Below are 13340 nucleotides of genomic sequence, written 5' to 3' on the forward strand. Positions count from 1 at the left end.
AGGGTAACTGCTAAGCCTACCTGAAAAGGGCATCAGAGAATGCTGCTTCCTGATTATAAAACAAAAATGAAATAGGAAACTACTTTTTTTTTCATGGGGTGTATTAAAACAATTTTTATTCTTTTTAGTAAATTTGGATCCAATTGTAGGACACTTAAATTTCCTAGTTGCCTTATTAATTTTAGCCAAGTTCTAGAACTAAATTCTCAACATTCTGATTAACAGGAAAAACTGTTTTGAGGAGAGAACTAAAACATGACTGAAAAAATGTAGCTAAGGGGACGTGTGGGTGGTTCAGTTGGTTAAGCGGCTGCCTCTGACTCAGGTCATGATCCCGGGGTTTTGGGATTGAGCCCTGCATTGGGCTCCCTAATCATCAGGGAGCCTGCTTCTCCCTCTGCCTGCTTCTCCCCCCGCTTGTGCTCTTTCCCTCATTGACAAATAAATAAATAAAATCTTTACCAAAAAAAAAAGTGTTACCCTCCAAAACACGGTTCCCAAAATAATGACTTTGCAGTGTGTACTCTCAAGGAATGTGAGTTATTATAGACCAGAATGAACAGACATACACACCTTGAGGAGAAAGGCTCTGTCCCAGTAGTATTTCCTGAAGAGTTTAATATCTGCCTCCAACAAATGCTCGGCTGTGTGGTTTAGTGTCAGGGTCAACGTCTCTGATGAGTGAAGATACTGAAGGAAAGCTTGTTCACTGAGCTGCACTCTGGAGAAGGCTGGGGAACGTCTGCCCTGGAAACTGAAATGTCACAAATCAAAACCCACTGGCAGTTTCAGAGACATCAACCCCAACATCCCACTACCCCCACGGCCCCCAATTACCAATCCAGCTGGCAAAATGATCCATGAAAGCCACCTACTGACAACAAATACGTAAGATCATGTAAACAGACGCTAATAATAAAGCCACTTTCTTCCCCTACACAAGTTGCCAAGTGAGGAGCTATTCACATACACTACATACTTTACCCATCACTTGTAGCACGAATGAAACTACTGACTTCTAAACGTCGTATTTTACTGCAATATTTCATTCTCTTTTTAATTCAAAAAGAGACCCTCTTGCTTTAACAGGGTCACATGTGGTAGAACAAATTAGCTGGCAGCCAACAGCTTATTAGGTGATTACAGTGAAAAACAGATATGATCTCCAGGGAACACAGTGAGGTTTGGAGGTTACAAACAAGTGGGTTATTCATAGCACACTGGTCCACTGTTGTAAATCACTTTATCATGCATATTAAAAGACGCATATATTGGATTTTGTTGTATTTGTGAAAATATCCATAAACAAAGAAACAATATTCCCAAACTAAATTCTTGAAAGTAAACTTACTTTCTGTTCTGTTTTGACCAACAACAACTGCACATTTATTAGCAACACGTAGGCGTCACGGTTAGTGTACTATTCTGGATGGCTCGAAAGGTCATGTGATTGCAGCAGTGAAGGAGCATCAGGAGGAAAATTCGAGTGCTTCCAGAGGGCAGCCCACCTCATGTTGTCACAGACCCACAGACCCCTCCCAGATTCCTCACTTCACAGAGATAGCTCTATGCCTCCTTCCTCTTCTTACATGGCCCTATTTTATTAATGAATGTATACCTCACGAAAATATAATACACTTCCAACCAAATAAATGCTATCTCCATCATATGGAACACTAAAAAGAGATCCCTGTACTCTAAGATTTGGGGTATCTCTCTATACTCCTGATATTAATTACTAGAATCCTCTAGAAAACAACTTCCCATGTTAACATGTCACTGAAATAAATGGACTCTGAGCCTGAGCCAAAAGATTGTTATTAATTTAGAAAATGAAAGTTTCACCATATACTCAGAATTTAGCTGACAGTCTACTTCTAATACCATTCATGAATAGATCTGTTAGATGTGCAAACCTTTAAAGTATGTAATATCTTCCAGTCCTGGAGACAGTAGAAAGGTACTAGGCTACCCAAGATGAAGTCAGCCAGGACTTTGATCTAACAATGAACAATCCACAATGACTAAGTCAAAGAAAGCAGGACTGCCTTAACTTCTTGGGCCAAGCAAGTAGGGTCACGTTAGAGTCAAGAAAAGGACAATTCCTTATGATGGGCTCTTCCACTGCTTGGTGGTCATGTGACCAAAGCAGAACAAAAATAAACAGAAAGTTCTACTCTAATATTCATTTATGTACCATTAAACCATAAATTAATTGCATTGAGTTTCATGAGCCAAACAAGAAAAACCAGTCTATCAAGACACACCATATAATAGTACTCTGATGATATTTAATATTTATGCAGTACTTTGTAATTTTCAAGGTACTTTCCCATTTATTTTTAACACTTGTTACGTCAAGGAAATCACTACATGACTCCTCTTGTCATAGGAATAATGGCCGAAGTCAAGAAAATCACTATATAAAAATTCCCTTTTCATAAGTATAATGACAAGTCTCAACTATTCTAGGTAATAAACCACACATTCCTCATTCAGTGAAAATGCTAATAATCATGAAGCACGTAAGAAAATTTACAGTTCTTTTATTATTTTCTTTACATTACTTCATTAGATCCTAATAGCCACATTGTCTCTTAGGGTATGTCTGTTATTGAGTCAACAATCATCTATATTCTTTCAATGAGTGTCATACGCAAAACTGTATTAGAAATACTACAGTAGGTAAACAAATACTTTCAGCCCTCGAGTGATACAGAAGGGAAACCTAGGTAACAAATGATGCCTATATTTAAAATTATAAACTATGATTAATATTATAAATTTGTCCTTTTAATCACCATATTGTACATTATTCATAATCATTAAAGATCCTAACATGGATGGCTTTCTGAAGCATTGTTACTTAAGGTGACACCTGAAAGGTAAGTAGGAGTTGGGCAAGTATTTCCCAACTTTTTCCTTGATTACAGTCCCCTACAAAGCCCTTAAAGACATGTTTTTCTCTAACTCCCTCTCCATGAAATGTTGATACCAAATATGTCTGTACAAAGTACTCATGTATTTTGTACTCTATACATGAGAAACAATGGTAAAAGAGAAACCAACAAGAGCTTATGGTCTGGTTATTTCAATTCTCCCACAGTTCTTGGAACACTTTATAGGAACCGATAAAGAGAGAATTAATCCATCAAGTAGCCAAACTCACTTTGTGATGTCTTCAACCAGCTTGGAGTGTCCAGCTTGTAAAGCTAAGTCTAATGGTGTGGCACCTTCTTCGTTGGGTAAAGACAAAGCCTGAACTCCCCCAGGCAGGCACAAGAGGAAATGAGAGAGCTTAGGTAGGCCCCATCTCATAGCCAGGTGTAGAAGAGACTCTCTGCATAAAGAAACTGAGAATAAAAACAAATGGTATTAGTTCTTTCATTTGCAAAAATGTGCCTTATATGTTTTATCTCTAATATCACAGATTTAGACATAATAAGAATGTCAGAACTGGAAGGAACCATCAAAAGCATGTAATCCAAATACCTTATTTTATTTTATTTCTTTAAGATTTTATTTATTTATTTGGCAGAGAGAGATCACAAGCAGGCAGAGAGGCAGGCAGAGAGAAAGGAAGGGAAGCAAGCTCCCTGCTGAGCAGAGAGCCCGATGCGGGGCTCGATCCCAGGACCCTGAGATCATGACCTGAGCTGAAGGCAGCAGCTTAACCCACTGAGCCACCCAGGTGCCCTAAATACCTTATTTTAATTAGGCTCCATACACTGTGTGGACCCCAGTATGGGACTTGAACTCACAACCCTGAGATCAAGACCTGTACCGAGTGAGATCCAGAGTCAGACACCCAAGCGACTGAGCCACCCAGGCGCTCCTATTTTACTGCTGAGGACAGGATGAGTGATTTGTCCAAAGGTAGGTAGCCAAGAGGTGCTGGGCGGGGTCTGCCCATTGCTGGTACAGTGCTATTTCCACCCACTACAGCACACATTCACATTCCCTTTCACTTGTGCAGAAGTCAGCAAGGGAAAACGAGCACTAGGAGCACACCACCCTTTCAAAACACGAAGCTGCTCTTGAAGGACACGCTGTTACTTCAGGAGGCCAGTGTCTCAGAGGCCACAACCATAAGGGAGTCCTTGTTCCCATTCATGAGCCAGAGATGCTCCTCCCCTGATGAGAAGGTAGGGCAGAAACGGGCTTCCCATGTCCAGAAAACTCGAGACCATGGTCGTTCTCCAACTTCACAGAGGAGCTCTGGTGCATCTATTAGATTCCTGGGACTGTTTCAGGGCTGGCAAACGGCCCTAATGCTTTGCTTCAATGGCTCAGCCTGGGGCCTCTTCGCATGGCCCTTGACAAAGGGCTCTTGGTTAATCTATGTTCTGAGTTTTCACTGTGGTTTGCAGCTTTCACATTAAGGGGTACATATCATTGTAGAGGCTGAGGGGTTTTATTATTCTCAACACCTAATACAATATCTGATAAACAGAAGTTGTCTAGTGTTTGTGGAGCTGAATGGCAACTGTTAAAATTGCTGTCATTTGTGTATGTTCAAATTGCCTTATTTGCATACAGTTTGTACACCTGTATTTCTACCGCAATACTCAGTGCCTGGAACACAGCTGGCTCATGATAAATATTACACTGGAAATATGGAAAAGAATAAATTTGTTTACATTTAAAAAAAAAAAAAGGTAGACTCATAAACTCCTCAGCCATCAAGATATACCTTAAAACAAACCTTATCGTCATGAACTAAACCTGAAAATCCAAACACTCAAGATCTGCTGGAATGCACGCAATGAGAATGTGAATTACATCTTCCCTCAAGCTGAACGATGCTATTGGCTGCAGCTATAATGGGAAGGATGTCTAGGGCACACTGTATTGCACTGGATTTTCGGGCAGGAAAAGCCAGAGGGGAGGGACCCCTTCTGTTTTCTACCCCAATACAGTGCCCTGCACATGTATGGGTCTAAAAATACCTGCATATTGAATGAATGAAGGAGTGAATGAATGAATGAATGAATGAATATATGACCAAGGGGGCTCCTTCCCTCATTAGTTACCCAGGAAAGTGAGCTTGAGGGATATGGCTGCAGCTGCGACTTGGAGCACCTATCATTCTTAGCTCCATCTCTGGTACCTTGACTAAAATCTGTGAACAAAAGCTACTTACTCTCTCAGACTTTGAACACTGAGGACAAAAAACTCCATCTCCACAAGTCGGAGGTATGCATTAATATGACTTTACCTTTCCATTGTCTTCATTAGCATAACTTCACTACTCCAGGAGATTCTTCCCAGGGCAAATGATGGTCTGTTCATCATTCCTTTAAGACCCATCAACTCCTCTGTAAAAAGCATCCGTTTGAGCCCTAAAACCAATCTATATTATACCACGATCCTTATCCTCTCCTAATCCAACTCCCTGCCTTGCCCACACCCACTTCTCTGCATTAGAAGACCATCATTAAACCAACCTTCAAGTTCTCAGTAAATTCCAACCCTGCCCTCACCCCCACCAAAAGCCTGCTGAGGTTGCATGGAGGCAGCCTTCCTGCCTCCCAACCAGGCCAGGCAGTTAGCTCAGCTCTGTCTCTCCTGCAGACTGTGGGGATGCTATCTGGGGAGCCAGCATCCAACCCCACTCTAATTTGAAACAATCAGAAGGAATTACGCCACTGCACAAATGCAGAAGAAAACTGCTTAGCTTATATTTTTAGTGGTTTATACTATTTCTTTATCCAGATCAAGAAGGTGAAGTGTTCTATTTCAAATTTGTAACTAGGCCCTCGAAGTGAAATACCACTGACTCCACTGTGCATTTGCTCTATCACCTGTCTGTGTGACACAGCACAGACACACGCCCCCACCCCCGTGCAGGTCAAATAACATCTGAAATGCCAAAACATCTAAAGACAAAGCAATGCACACCTGCCAGATATCTGCTTAATATGCCTGATATCTTCAAAAGGCTATTGAAGAACTTATCTCTGCTTTACCCTTTAAGTTTTTGACCTTTAAACTCATTTTATTAGAAGGTAGTGCTTTCATACTTAACAGACTCCTGACAAGGCATGTTTGAGAACATTTCTATTTTTTTTCCCCCTTCTTAAGTAATAAGGAGGAAGAAACTGTTCAGATCAGGTAACAAAGCAAATACAAATGCACAAGGACACTCCCCAACACGTATGTCGGCATGAGCTCACAACCGGCCACCCTCGAATGGAATTTCAAAGTCATAGATCCCAATCTCAATTGGGTAAGAAACACTGCATGGCTGTATGAGATACTATTTTCTTCCAAGACAAAGACCAAAAGGGAACATCAAAACTGTCTGCATTCCCTTTTAAAATAAAACTACTGGTAAAGGCAAGTATGGGGTCAACCATTTAAATGGAACTCCATACATCGCCTGGGGCAGTACCCCAGATACCCTTGACCCTGGGGAGGAGTTCACTCCATTCTACCTGTGTGGGTGGCAGGAGTTTTTCTCCTTTGGAACACTTTCCAGGCATGTTCTGTTAGCCCAGCTCCCCATTCCCTCCCTGGGCTCTAATCTCACATCTAGTTCATAGAGGAGCAAAGGAAACTTGCAGGAAAGAACAGCTCACTGCTGAAACTGTTCCTCCTTCTCAATCTGTCCACTCCTGGGAAGGTGGGAAGGCAGGGGTAGAAAGGATCTTCTGATGTTTGAAGGAAGCAAATAAGAAGCTGACCAAGACGGTTTGAGAGAGCCTTCTCATTCGGTTTGAAAGTTCAGAGCCCAGAATCAGGCAAAGAGCCTGAAATAGGAAACACCATGACATATATAAATAATTCTGCTTGTTATAGAGTTTCAGATTCTTAACAGTGGCCAGGAAAACAAGCTGTGAAAAGGGGTTATACAATCTGGCAGAAGTGGGAGGAGGTGTGTTTAAAATATATTTTTAACCAAATAAATATGTCTCTTCCTGTGTAGCTAATGCCAGGAGTTATGTGAACTAATGTTACTAAAACAGAATTACTTGTAATTGTTCTAATAGCAAACATGAGAAGGTATGACCTGTCACATCCTGGGAGCAAAATCACCCAGACACAAAGAGGAAGTGAGTAGGCTGTGCCATTCAATCAGCATTTCCCATCACGGCATAAAGGGAGTCCCCTGGACCCAGACAGGGATGGAGGCTCAAAGCCTATGCCTCTCGTTCTGCCACACCTCAGTTTCTGCGCCCAGAAAATAAGGCGATCACATCAGAGACCCAAGGTCCTGAGAATATTCATCCCAGCCTGACTTACTGAGGATCAAGGATGCAGGAAATACAGCCCACCCCAAAGGTCTTCCGACAGTGTTCAAGCACAGCGGCTGAAGTAGCTGGTGAGGCTGTTGCTGAAGGAAAGTGATTTTATATACTGTTCAGTCCAAATTTGGGACCACTATAGCTTCACAAGGTCTGGAGACAGCGGAATATGTAAAAATAAATTACCAAGTCCATAGGAACTCACAGTCATGGCTACAGGAAATGTAAATGGGTATAACCACTTTGGAAAATACATTGCCGTCATAGAATAAATCTGAAGAAACTGAAGTCTTCAGTGATTAAGCATTTCCACTCCTACATATAAACCCTAGTGAGCACCATGCTTTGCATGTCACAGCAAACACACATAAAAATGTATAACTGTCCAAAAACAGAAGGGATCTCAACATCTACCAACAATAGAATAAACTGCAGTATAATCACACTAGTATCCTAACATCAATAAAAAAGTACAGACTAACATAGAAAAAAACTAAGAAATATACTATTGTTGCAGAAAAGTCACAAAAGAGTTCACAGAATATGTTTTGGTTAATACGAAATTTTACAAAGTGAACAGCTAAGGCATACTATTTAAGAACACATAGGTAGTAGAAATTTAAGGAAAAGCAAGGAAACAGTTACTCTACAAGTGGGCATCATTTCTCTAGGACAAAGAGGAGGCCATGAATGGAGCTACTTCTGAGGTCCAATGGTGCCTATATCTCCCCACCAACACACACAGGAAGCTGTGTTTAAGGCTCACCCTAGGACAATTAAAACAGAATTTCCAGGTTTGGGACCCAAGCCTTACTTTTTCCCAAAGATTCCCTAGTGATTCTAATACAACACCAGAGTTAAGATCTGCTACTTTGTCTAAGTAAGTGGTTAACAAAATAACTGGCAATGCTTCCTTTTTATACCACCGTCTTCCCTATCATCTCTTAAGATCTATTAGCTAAAAATTTCAACAATGAATAATAACAAAAAAAAGTTTGTGACTTTCACAAGTTATTCTTAATCTACAATACTTGCTCCCAAACCAAGATATATCCTTAAACACTGTAAGCAAAATATTAAAGATAAGTGTGAGTGGGCAATAATCTAGAAACAAATGCTTTTATTCTATTTTTTTGAGATTTTATTTATTTGACAGAGAGAGACACAGAGAGAGAGGGAACACAGGCAGAGGGAGTGGGAGAGGGAGAAGCAAACTCCAGCCAAGCAGGGAGCCGATGTGGGGCTTGATCCCAGGACCCTGGAATCACGACCTGAGCTGAAGGCAGATGATTAATGACTGAGCCACCCAGGTGCCCCAGCAAATGCTTTTAAATGCAGTTTAATTCAGGAGTACTTCTACTTTGTAGGATATACTGATGTTTCACAACAACTAAGTGGAGCCGTTGAAATGTATTCAATACTGTAAGGTCTCAATTTTTGCATCTAAGTCATTCAGTAGACAAACACTAAATGAAACTAGTATTCAATGCCAGTACTATATGCCAGATCTTGTAGATGTAAAGATTATCTTTGAATACCATATTGCCGCCCACTTTTCTTTGAAATAAATATCCGGCCCATGAAACCACTGACTGATGAGTTGCAGCTCTAGGCATAGACATAGAGTATGAACAGAAATAAGGAAAGTATTGGACCTACTACCTCCCTCATGTATGATGACTTGAAAATTGAGACGTTTATTCAATGGCAAAGTGATGAGGAAAAACTAAAGAGAATGAAAAAAATATTTTATGGAACACAGATGAGAATATGTGGTATGAGCATCACATACAATCTCCTATTTTTTCAGGACTCTCAGTGAAATAGGAGAGATCATGTACTATGGCATCTTTCATTCAAGTGGTCTAATCAGGGCTTTGGTGCATTAAAAAAATCACTTCTCCACCGAGAAGATCAGAGGTTGTTAAGTCCAAAATGGAAACTGAAAATATCAACAGTTTCATAGGAAAGATATTGAAACAGAACGGCCAAAGGAGCACAATACCAACATGGCAGGTATGGCTGGACAGTAAAGGCAATGGGAGAAGAAGAGAAGTGCAACAAGCCCAAGGGTGGGTTCTAGCTTCCTGATACATCTTTTCTGCATCAGGCATATTTGAGACACTCAGATGACAACTCCTGACTGCAAGTCTGGGAAAACACCAATCACACAGTTTCATTCCATCAAATTCACATTGCCGTATGTGATGCTAGAATGCAGTTTATGGAGTTTGCCTCTCTTTTAGGCTGGATATACTTTATTTTACCTTGTGGAACTAGTACTAAATCAGTTGAAACATTAAAAAGTCCTTATCGGGGCACCTGGGTGGCTCCGTGGATTAAAGCCTCTGCCTTCGGCTCAGGTCATGATCCCAAGGTCCTGGGATTGAGCCCTGCATCAGGCTCTCTGCTCAGCAGGGAGCCTACTTCCCTCTCTCTCTGTCTGCCTCTCTGCCTACTTGTGATCTCTATCTGTCAAATAAATAAATAAAATCTTAAAAAAAAAAGAAGTCCTTATCAGAACTCAAAGATGGCAATCCAATTTCTGGCCTGCACTATCTGGGGACATGTCAAGACTAAACTATGCAATGTACACATCAATAGTATCTACTAAGAATCTGGTCACAATACTGCATAGTGCAAAGGCAGACAGACAGAAGAGTTGAAAGATCTGGATTTGAACACTTACAGAAATGTAGCTGTGGAAAGACCCCTTAATTCTCAACCGTTAAGGGGCTTAATGGAGAAGCTGAGTGTTATCTTCCCAGCCTACTACCCAGAAGTGTCAGGGGGACATAATGAAAATACCGTATAAAACAATGTTGTCAAGAACTATGAAAGCCAGTATTGGGGGGACTTCTCAGTCGTATACATTTGTCTGATATTTTCCACACAAAAAGTACAACTTTCACTAGATAGAGACATGGTTTACTCCAAAACAGTTTTCCTCTGGTTGTAATTTAAAAGCATAATTGAAGGCAACCAGATGTCTGCTTAGGAGGCACTATAATTGCATCTGTGTAAGATAACAGATGTGCCATTGAGACACATGTGTGTCAGCCCCACGCCTTGGGCAGCAGGCAGTCATTAGGCACCATAAGCAACAACTGTTATCATACCTACTTTCCAGTTTGTGCATTAGATTTTTTAAAATCATTTGTTAATACTTCTTTAAGCTCTGGTTTGTGTCCACCATTTATTCATTCATTAGATATCTGCTGACAGCCTACTATGCACTGAGCATTCTTTCCCCTCACTTCACAGCATAGCCTATGGAATTGCCAGGCATCCTCCCAACTGAGCCTTCACGAACCCCATTCTGTTTGGAAGACAAATAAAAATATACTGCAGTCTAATTTTTTTAAGCTTTTATTTATTTATTGGACAGAAAGAGAGCCCAAGTAGGCAGAGCAGCAAGCAGAGGGAGAAGCAGGTTCCCCAATGAGCAGGGAGCCCGATGCAGGGCTTGATCCCAGGACCCTGGATCCCAGGACCCGGGGATCGTGACCCGACCGAAGGCAGATGCTTAACAACTGAGCCAGCCAGGTGCCCCGCAGTCTAATTTTATTACTGACAAGCAGAAAAAAGAATAGACTCCTCATAGCTTGGCAATGGCCTTCTGAAATCTGCACTGAGAATCTGAACTGAACCCCAACCAGGAAAGCAACTTCTCATCTGAGTGAGAAGGCATGAGTGGCAGGATCCACTCACTGCCCTTACACTGGAAGCCAGAGTCCCAAGTCCAAACGGCTAGAGTGAGAAATAGTCAACTCCATGGTTATGAGTTACAACTTCAGTGGGAAATCTCATCCCATCCCTTAGCACAAGGTGAGCAGAAGAGGAAGGGAGAGGGGATAAGCAAACAGGAAATAGGTGTTGAAGGTGCTCCCTACCTGGGATGAGGCTGAGGGTGGGGAGGTTAGAAAAAGGTCACAACTCTCGGTGGGCAGCTGTCCCATATGAATGAAAGCAAAGAAGTCACCACCACAACTTCCTTTTTATTTAATTCTTATTAGGTGCCAATGACTTTACATTCCTTTACAGTCCTTGTTTCCATCTAACATTTAGGAAGTAACTTATGCGTATTATCTTATTTGATCCCGACAGTCAATGCACTAGGGAAAGACTATGATCATCCCCATTTCACAGGGGCAGAAACTGAGTTCTGATACCATCAAGCAACTGCCCAAGCTCACTCACCACATGAAGCATTGAGGCTCTGAACTCAGACTCTTCCACCTCCAAAAACTAAAATTCTTACAGCAAAGAAACAGTTATGTCAAAGATAGCAAAAACAAGGGCAGTAAAGACAGAACCTTGAACAAGTCAACAAAATGAGTGAGGAAACCAAACAGAAGGAACTAAGCCACTCCAAAACAAACTAAACCAATCCTAAGGGCTGGGCTTACCAGACTCTGCACATGTCAGCCTGATAGGTCACCGTGCACACACACACACACACACACACACACACAGTACAGTCTCATGACAAACCTGCAAAATAAAAGTTGCAATAGCTACAAATCTAGGGCAGGGAAAGCAGCTATGTGGGAATCATTATGAACCAGGACCTAGGGCAGGATTACAAAAGACTGGGGGTGATGGGTGGTTCTACCTATGTCGGCCTCAGGGCACATAAAGGCCCACCTCTTATAGAGTCAAGACAAGGCCTTTCACAGTTCACTTGGCACCCACAGAGTAGAGCACTTCCAAAGGATCTGGGTTGGTCGTTTCCCTAAGAACATCTCATCACTTCTGTCTGCCTCACTCTACCCACCCTCTTCCCTAGGCTCTCCCACATATCTCTTCAACCATCAGCCTTTAAACCTGTAAACATAGGTAGTTTCAAAGCCAATTATTTATTTTTTAGACCAAGTAATACATGGATAGCTGCCAGCATTCAAATACTCTGACATCTAAGAAAAAAGCGAAAATTTTAATTTTTTGCCTTAAGTATTAACAGAATCCTTGGATACTATTATTTGAAAATTCAAGTTTGGTTCCCTGAGTGCAATCAAAAACTGTCATATGCATCTTATAGGGTTTATAGGGTTTCCAGGGGAAAGAAGAACGGGTGGGACATGGCTACCCAGAGGGGAATTCCAAAACCTTCTACCATCCTGAATCCCTTGATAGGCTATTTGAAAAAAATAAGAGCTTCCAATTACTTTTTTTTCCTTGAAAATTATGAGAGAGGGTGAAAGTAACCTGAATACAACCTCTGTTCTCACATCAGAGGATGTGAGAATAAATATTTAATTCTCAATTCCAATCTAAGGGCCATTGGTGCCAGATAAAAGTAGGAGACTTATTTTTTAGGGAAAACTTTAAGCTGCCTTCTCATCTTTAAAATGTAACACCTTAAAGAGAGAATGTGGTTAATGAGTTTAACTGAAAAATAAATTCAAATTATTTAATGACACACTCTTTCCATATAAAATTCAATTCCATATAAAATTCATTACTGCCAGAAAACCCATTCCTTAAAAATGAATGGCTAAAAATGGGATGGAAGACAGAGAAAACATTTTTTAATTAAAGATTTAAGACTTCACAAATGATGACTATTGGAGTACCTGCCTAAGTAATGTGTAACAATGGTATCAATTTAACATGGAACCTGTTCTAAAAAACATTCTCTCCACCACTAGCATTCACGCACTGGGTTACCTTAGCAACGGAAGGAATAGATTCCCAGCTTAAAATGTCAGAAAAGGAAGTGTGGACAGGTTTGTTCCAGGAGATACCATCAAAAGTAACAGAAGGCTAAAAAGTAATATTGAGTATATATGTAACTGGTTGAAAAATGTCAAGATTTCCAAGAAAAACACTCAAAACCTCAGCATTAATTGGTACCTGTCATGCACTAATTTCAAAACTCCTCAATTTTAAACAGAAATTTTAAACAGAAAGCTTGTATTTTATAATAAATCTGTCCTTTGTGGGTTTCCTAACCCCTCGGAGGACACCGGCTGATGTTATTTCAAATTTGCTGTCCAGTACAAAGCTTTGGGTCAGAAAAACAAAGCTGACATTTCACAGTCTGCAGGACAGCAAGTCATTCTTATAGTTCAATATGCCATCCCCTAGCTA

The 13340-nt window shown here is 40.9% G+C and overlaps 1 protein-coding gene across 7 annotated transcripts in view; it reads right to left on the reverse strand.

Moving 5' to 3' along the window:
* The window catches only part of ARHGEF28 (Rho guanine nucleotide exchange factor 28), a 317873-nt gene that overhangs the window by 155285 nt on the left and 149248 nt on the right, over positions 1-13340 (reverse strand). For all 7 annotated transcript variants that reach the window (XR_004283955.1, XM_032335977.1, XM_032335978.1 and 4 more), the window contains 2 exons: positions 3170-3353; positions 574-754 (listed from right to left, as the gene is read on the reverse strand). Coding sequence is in view for 6 of the 7 variants with exons in the window: in XM_032335977.1 (XP_032191868.1) it covers positions 574-754; positions 3170-3353 (365 nt within the window). In the remaining variant the exon portion in view is untranslated. The remainder of the gene's footprint in view (positions 1-573; positions 755-3169; positions 3354-13340) is intronic.

This window comes from Mustela erminea, chromosome 3 (assembly GCF_009829155.1).
Source record: "Mustela erminea isolate mMusErm1 chromosome 3, mMusErm1.Pri, whole genome shotgun sequence".
In the NCBI taxonomy this organism is placed as follows: Eukaryota; Metazoa; Chordata; class Mammalia; order Carnivora; family Mustelidae; genus Mustela; species Mustela erminea.